Source organism: Barbus barbus (genome assembly GCF_936440315.1).
Source record: "Barbus barbus genome assembly, chromosome: 5".
NCBI classification, from domain to species: Eukaryota; Metazoa; Chordata; class Actinopteri; order Cypriniformes; family Cyprinidae; genus Barbus; species Barbus barbus.
This window is the reverse complement of record NC_136733.1, coordinates 1,143,015-1,151,563: the sequence shown is the minus strand read 5'-3', so window position 1 is coordinate 1,151,563 and position 8,549 is coordinate 1,143,015. Positions and strand designations below refer to the sequence as shown.

General features: G+C 34.2%; 1 protein-coding gene across 2 annotated transcripts; it reads right to left on the bottom strand.

The window, feature by feature from the left end:
• Positions 1-616: 616 nt before the first annotated feature.
• Positions 617-8,423, bottom strand: LOC306870344 (DDRGK domain-containing protein 1-like). Of its 2 annotated transcripts, none has more exons than XM_079417565.1 (9): positions 8,220-8,423; positions 7,154-7,303; positions 5,580-5,716; positions 5,373-5,474; positions 4,117-4,239; positions 3,995-4,033; positions 2,775-2,831; positions 2,643-2,691; positions 617-1,362 (listed from the first exon to the last, which is right to left on the bottom strand). In XM_079417565.1, the coding sequence occupies exons 1-9, from the start codon at positions 8,305-8,307 to the stop codon at positions 1,202-1,204; spliced, it is 906 nt and encodes a 301-aa protein (XP_079273691.1). In that variant the 5' UTR covers positions 8,308-8,423; the 3' UTR covers positions 617-1,201. The 2 variants fall into 2 exon arrangements, with proteins under 2 accessions (XP_079273691.1, XP_079273692.1); XM_079417566.1 differs by having other exon boundaries at positions 7,154-7,300; positions 8,220-8,395.
• Positions 8,424-8,549: the final 126 nt, after the last annotated feature.

Below are 8,549 nucleotides of genomic sequence, written 5' to 3'. Positions count from 1 at the left end.
TTGGAAACTACATTATATTTAATCACAAACAAAATAAAATAAATAAAGATTTGTGACGTTGTTATATTTTGTGGTTTACATGCTTTCCTTTATTTCTCCCTTTGTAGTCTCATTTTGTCCACTCATGATATATATTTTATAATAGGGAATATTATTTAATTAATAGGCTACTTTTATGATCTAAATTTAGATTGGGGAAATAAGCCTTTGTTTTTAATTTTGCAGTTCAGCAATACCTAAAAACAATATTATGTTTGAATAGTCTGAACATTTTTGTAAACAATTTAATGTTTTTATTTAACTTCTTTATTTCTATTTTTATGTTTGATTAAATTGTTTTTATTCTGTTTATCCTAAAGTACCCCCTAGCTATAGCGAATCTTTAAAACCAATCAAAACAGATATGTGCAAAAAGAAAAGCTGCACTTCAGGGAAATCTGGAAATCAGTGTCACAAGACAAACAAGCAGCAAACAATTATAAATCCTGGCAGGAATAACGCCGCTGCTCTCATATACATGCTTTCTGAGTCTCTCAGGAAAACACTGGGAAGAACTCAAATAAAGATGAACAAATCATTTAAGGAAAACATGCATAATGAGAATAGACAATAAAAGCCCTGTTTGAGCCGTCACTACAATACAATAAACTGTAGCTTGTGCTTTTTTATTCAACAGGACAGGCAATAGTGAGAGGAGTGTTTCAAACAGTTTCTAAATAATAAATACTTTTGACTTTTTCAGTTGTTTGTGAAAACCAAATAATCAGTTTTACAAATAATGTAATGGATATTACATCAACAAACAACATTTCTATGCAATGAAATCTTGTAGACCTGAATATTACTAGAAAAATATACCAGGGAAAAATAAGTCTTAAAATTCCCTGTTGTTTCCAGGTTTTCATTTATGCATTTAGCAGACGCTTTTATCCAAAGCACGACTGAAGGGACCCTGTTTAAAGTGTGTGTACAACAATGAAATAAAATCTCCTTCTCTGCCACTGAAAACAATTCTTCTGTATTACAAACCAGCCTCAAGCTATTTCTTAAAGACAATATTAGACACATCCATACCTACTGCATGATTCTTATAGGGTGACATAAGGGAGATTAGGTAGGAAATGAGCCCTGTTTGCTGGTAAATGATATCATGCATCCCACTTTATTTACAAGTCCTTGAAATGGAAACAGCATTTAGTGTTCATGCATTGGTCTGGATCTCCGGCGTCAGGTTTATGAGGCTGTTACTGGCTTGAGCGAGTTCTGAGATAGAGACTCTTCCTCTCTGTTTGACGAACTGAGCCACAGCGTTCAGCTCCTCCGGCGTGATGAAAATAAACTTCCCTCGGTCGTCGATCACTCCTGCTCAAACACACACGGTTATATTAGAGCGGTCGGTTTAACATGTTAAATGAGTGCAAATAAGTCAATTAAAAATTAATGCATTTGTACATTCTGTAATTGAACTACTTCTCACTCGAGATGCTTTATGATCTTATAATGCAGTGAGATGCACATCAAAGATGTCAATGTGACGTGTGTAAAATATACCAACAATTAAACTAATTCAGACAGAATGTGAACAGCCCCTAATTCTACCTCTAATGTGCCAGGGTTATTATAGTTTAATAAAACTCACATTAAAAGCATAATTTTTTTTTGCATTAACTGAACATAAAAAAAATGTGTAAACTTGTTTTATTTAAGGGAGTTGCCAAGGAATCACTTCTCATTTTAGTTAATTTACTAAAACACAATTAAAACTAAAATAAAAGTGACTTAAAACCATTTAGACATATTAAAGAAAATGACAAAAACAACACAATTCTAAACCTTAATTAAAATTCAAACAGAAAATATAAAACTAAAAACTGATTCAAAGTATCAATAAAACTATAATAGTATCTTAATGATACTAAAGTAACACTGGGACTGACTGAAATGCGATTGTAAAATTAATATAGAAATAATGACATGTAAAAAGAGCATTCATTTGACTTTTCTCATCAAATACTGATGTACATGATTATTCAAATAATTAAGCAGCAGATAAATATTAAATTTTACATTTGCAATTGTTTTAGTATTATTTTGGATTGTGTTATCGTGGAAAAGTTTAAAATTTCACATGTTTTTGAATTCATTAATTTTATATGAAGCCACTGCATTTGCAATTTAGTTTATTTCTGAAGCATGACATATTAGCAGAGCGAAAAAAGATATTTAATAAAATAAAAAAGAAATGCAGTGCATCCATCAGGAATGGTCTTAAGTTGTTTATTTATCATTTTACACCATATCAAAGGCTATACTGCCAATGCCAAACTCAAATACGATTTAAAACAGTCTTAACAACAATACTTCAGTGAACTGTATAGAATAATTAAAAAAATTTAATTTTTAATTTTTAAATTTTTAAAAAAAAAATTTACACAAACTAAAATAAAAAAAAATTATGCGCAATCTTTCAAAATGTTTGATAAAAATTCTAATATTTTCCCAGGAGAAAGGTTTTTAATAATGTCCATTAATGCATGTTCTGAGTTTCCTAGTTTCACTCAAAGCAGGAGACTGTAAAACATGTTTTGATGTACAGTTATTGCTTCACATCAGAATATAATTCTATTGAGTCACACACGTACCTGTCAGGGAGCCGTCTGCTATCAGGTCCTGCAGTCTGGCAATAGCATCCTGACATACAGAAACACATTTCAACAATCATCTAAAAGCACCAGTACACGTTCAGAGGTCAAAGGTCAGCTATGAACACTGACCTGTGTGCGCAAGCTGAAGTGGGATGCCAAATCCTCCAGCAAAACCACTTTAGAGTTCTGATCAGACAGAGAAACAGAGTCAAATCTACACGGTTTTCTCTATGAGACATACCGCTGTAACAGGGGCTGCTAATAAACAAGCTGAGCAATACTTATTTTACAAAGTTCAAATCAACTCCATACAGTTCTATACTTTTCCAAGAGATTTCTGGGTAAATCATGCATTATTTCTGTATAAATGCGTCTATTTTACCATTTTGAAATCTATTTGAATGCAACCTAAAATTTGACTCATTCAAAGATACCTTTTTTTATATATAATTTTAGTTTTATAACTATATAATGTTTAGTAGTTTGACTGTTTTAGGTCTTGAAGCGTTTTGAAGTGCATTCAGTTCCAAATAAAAAGCAACTTTTAAAAGATCTTCTTAAGATAATCTAAGTGTACTCAACTGTGGGACACCGTGAATATGAACTAAAATGCACTTTTAACATAGTATCTCTGTATTTAAAAACTGTATTTAGTTACCACTTGTTGAACCAATCTTTCATTCACTCAAGTGTACTACAAGTGGTAACTAAATACATTTTTTTAAATACAGAGATTGTATGTTAAAAGTGCATTTTAGTTCATATTCACGGTGTCCCACAGTTGAGTACACTTAGATTATCTTAAGAAGCACTAAAGAATCATTTTTCGTAAATTAAGTACAAAATGATTGCGTGAAAACAGAGCACTTTAAGTGCATTATGGAAGTGTACATTTTTTAACCTGGGACAGAGTAAATTTTTCGAAATTGAGATTGATACATCATCTGAAAGCTGAATAAATAATCTCTCCATTGATGTATGGTTTGTTATGATAGGACAATATTTGTCTGAGATACAACTATTAGAAAATCTGGAATCTGAGGGAGCAAAAAAAATCTAAATATTGAGAAAATCTCCTTTAAAGTTGTTCAAATGAAGTTCTTAGCAATGCATATTACTAATCAAAAATTAAGTTGATATATCAACAGCAGGAAATTTACAAAATATCTTCATGGAACATGATCTTAATATCCTAATGATTTTTGGCTTAAAAGAAAAATTAATAATTTTGACCCATACAGTGCATTGTTGGCTATTGCTACAAATATCCCCCAGCGACTTAAGACTGCTTTTGTGCTCCAGGGTCACATGTGTTAATGCAGCTGCTTTAATCTGAATGCGTGTGTTACCTGGACATACTGGATGAACTCCTGCAGCAGGTTGCGAGACTGAAAAACACACAAACATGAGATAATGTGAAATGCTGAGGAAGGAGAGCAGATGTGGAGAGTGCGCAGGAAGAGAGACGCACCTCCTGTTCACTGAGCTCCTCTGCTTCTCCCTGATCCTCGATCACAAAACACTCCTTCAGCCGCTGGTACTCCTCCTCCTCCTTACGCTCCTGCTCCTCCTTGGCACGCTGTAACTCCTCCTCCTGCAGAAGAGAGGAACACACAGCTTTGGAGAACCTTTACACTTATTTAACCATGTTTTGCATGGCGTGTGAGTTTAACATATAAAGCAGCGCTGACTCGTGGTCAAAACGAATGGTTGACCAACATGGATTTTTATTTTAGAGAGCAGTCTGACCATTGGATGATAAAAAAATGATTTGTAAAATAAGCAATAAAAGCAACTTATTGATTCTGTATTCCTATTGTAGTATTGATTGCAAATCAAGAAACCTGATAAATAAATAAACACTAACCAGTAGCTCAATTTGAGCACAATTAAATTCATATCAAGCAATCAAATTTGTTTAATGCCAGTGGGAACTGAAATTTAAACCTACCATTGCAAATAGATAAAGAACAATAAAAGTGAAATGTCACTCGGATTATATTAGGTAGATCTGCAAGAATCTAGAACCCTGTAAACTTACGAAAACAAAACTTAGTTCAGAGGGGATTCTTCTGATTATTAACCTACAGAAAACACCTCTGACTGGCCATTGCTTTCAACAGAGATGCCTGTGATTGGCTAAAATACTCAACGCTGCAAAAACATGTAAATAAACTTGTGGTTTTGTAATTCGAAACCATTGTGTGCACGCAAAAATACACAGGAGCGTTTAAAACTGGTTGACTACAAGCGGGTACAGATATGAATGGGTACTAATGGTACTGTAAAAAGACCCCCCACCACCACCAAAAACACTTTCTCATTGGATCTACACAAATCACATAGGTGACCTATTCTGATCTCAAAAAGGTGAGTTTTCACCAAAAAGTGAGGAGTTTGCATCCATGTAATCTGAAAGAAGACATGGCATGAAAGCAAAACTGATCAGTGCATGAAGAAATACTGATTTTGTCTTAATGAATGAACCAGGTATGACCCTAAAATGAACTTTGCAACAAATTTAACAACTTCTTTGCAGGTGCATACGGTTACAAACACACTGAGTCAGACTCTATGCTGTGTTTAATACTTTATGTGTGTGAAAAAGTATAATAGCGGTTGTGTTTATTAGAATAACTGTTAAACAAAGACAGTGAATGATTGAAGAAAACATCGGCCATAATATCAGCCTTGGCAATATATTGATCAACCACTAGTTAAAGTGACCTGTTTTTGCTCCTGCAGTCTCTCCTTCTCCTCTTCTTTCTGTCTCTCTTGATCTCTGAGCTCCTGCATCTTCTTCCTCTCCTCTCGCTCTTCCAGCTCGGCCTAAAACACACACACACACACACACACACACACACACACACACACGCATTAATAACCAGACTCCTGATATGGGTGAAATGTAAGACGTAACAGCAGTGCTGTAACCTCTCTCTGAGCTTTCCGCGCTTGTTTCTCCTCCAGCTTCTTCTGTTTCTTTGCTCCGACTTTAGCAGCGGCTTGAGGACGTTCTTCAGATGGCTGCGGGTCTTCCTGACTCTCATCCGCTTCCACAGGACTGTCCTCTGAAGAGACAGAGAGACAGATTAGAGACACATCTAGAAGTGTTCTATGCGATACTAAGGCTGTATCCAAAATCACCCCTATACTACACCCTTTAATCACAGTATATTAAGACAATTATTTTGTATTACAAGTTTTCTGAAATGTTGTTTAAATATGCAAATGATACATTATCTAATTAAATATATGCACTAATTTGCATACATTTCCAGAACAGAAATCTGAAGATTTATTAGACAGGTTCTCGTTTAATTTTACTGACATATCAAAGTTAAAGGGTTGTCCAGAGGGAAAACCTTGGATTTCTCTTTTTATCACTCCATAAATCAGAAAATACTGTCAACCGACAGCAAAAAACAAACAAAAAAATTTCATGGTTTTAGGACTGAAATTATGTATAAATAAGTGTGAATGATATATGAACAAACCTTCAGAATATAGAGAGGAATAAAATGTCAAATTTGGTGTGTAAGAGAAAAAAAACATTAATGAAAGAAAAAACAAAGACATGAATTGGAATGAATTGGAATATGAAAATGTAGAGACACAAATAGATAAAGTGCAATAAAATAAACACTTAAATGTGTATTTTTTAGTGCTGTCAAACGATTAATCGCATCCAAAATAAAAGTTTTTGTGTACATAATATATGCATGTCTGCTGTGTATATTTATAATGTATATATAAATACACACACAAGCATGTTTATAATTCAGAAAAATATGTTATGTTTATATGTGACCCTGGAGCACAAAACCAGTCTTAAGTCTATGAAGATATTTAGCAAATTTCCTACCATAAATATATCAAAACTTCATTTTTGATTAGTAATATGCATTGCTAAGAACTTCATTTGAACAACTTTAAAGGAGATTTTCTCAATATTTAGATTTTTTTGCTCCCTCAGATTCCAGATTTTCTAATAGTTGTATCTCAGACAAATATTGTCCTATCATAACAAACCATACATCAATGGAAAGATTATTTATTCAGCTTCAGATGATGCATAAATCTTAATTTCACAAAATTGACACTTAAGACTGGTTTTGTGGTCCAGGGTCACGTATATTAAATATATTTATTTATAATATAAATTATATGAATAGAAATACAGACATGTAAATATTTTCAAAATTATACTGAAAGTGTGTGTATTTATATATACATAAATATAAACAGAACACACACATATATTATGCAAACAAAAACTCTTATTTTGTACGCGATTAATCATTTGACAGTACTAGTATTTTTCTTTACACCGGTCTGAAAAAAGACATGATATGGAAGCAAAATTGGTCAAAACTGATCGGTGCATGAATAAAACACTGGTTTTGCCCGTAGTGTCCGGCCTTAATGAATGAACCAGGTATGACCATAAAATGAACTTTGCAACAAATGAAAACTTTTTTTGCATGTGCACACTGTTACGTGTTTACCATTGTCTGACGACTGCTGTGCGCGCTGGACGTTCATTCTGCTGTGCAGGTTTCTGCGGCGGCGAGGCATTCCTGCTGGACGCTCCTCTGCCGCCTGCGGACGGACCACGGCTCGAACCGCCACATTCTGACCATCCTCACCATCAGCTGCTGGAACACAGACGAGCACAAGAGCTGTGAACAACTCAAACACTTAACAGTGTGTATAAAACCACACTTCAGACTAACTTAAATTGCTATAATATATACGATACACCAGGGGTGTGGAGGGCCGGTGTCCTGCAGAGTTTAGCTCCGACCCTAATCAAACACACCTGAAGCAGCTAATCAAGCTCTTACTAGTCATACTAGAAGCTTCCAGCAGCTGTGTTCTGTGTTGAGGCAAGAGCTAAACTCTGCAGGACAGCCCTGCTATACACTATTACTAATACTACTATATACTAAATTATTATTTGGAAAAATATTCTATAATACTATACTGTTAGAGGTGTTATTTCTTAGTTATTTTAATCCTTTTTACTTATTTTTATCTAAATTTTATTATCCATATATTTTCATCTAACTGTTTCCACATTTATTTTAATATAATTTTTCTTTCTTTTTATTATTATTCGTTTATTTTCTCTGTCAACTTTGACAGACATCAGTTTGAAAGCATCTGTTCTACCAGGTAAACAGTAAAACTACTACATTATATTATTTTAATTAGAACAATAAGTGGGTCGAAAAAGGACCCACACGTACCAATGTTATTTTAGATCATATTAATAATTAGTTTTGACTTTAAGTCAGGAACAATATAAATCCAGAGCTGTATTGTGTTCTTATACAGCATTAGTGGGTCTGGAAACTTACAAATATATAGTTTCCGTTACATTACAAGATTAATTCTTCAGATCCAGTGACTGCAAGAGCATCAATAATCTAGTAACGCCAGAGAGAGTGTGGTTATAGAGTACTATGAGCTTTGATGGACACTAGTGAGAGCACTAGTAAGAGCACTAGTATAGTCTGACAGCTGCTGTGTGGAGCAGCACTGACTGCTTTATCTTCATATTTCACTCACCTTCTTCAGTCCGTCCACGAACTTTCACAGCAAACACTATCAGAACGAGCAGAATAACCGCAGCTACAAGATACAGAACCACATCCATTTCAATCGATCAATTAATACAAAACTGCTAACTACTTCACACCGCTATGTACAGCCTCAGCGGAAGTTGACGTTTCGTTTGCTCGAGCGTCACTTCCGTGTCACAGCGCGACCCCTAGAGGCGCGGAGGAGCTTAAAGACGACGTAATGAACATATAATATATACAGTTGCATATTTTTCTTTACTATACGATATACTAACTATAATACTGTAATATTAATAAACAACAAAATAAATCCATC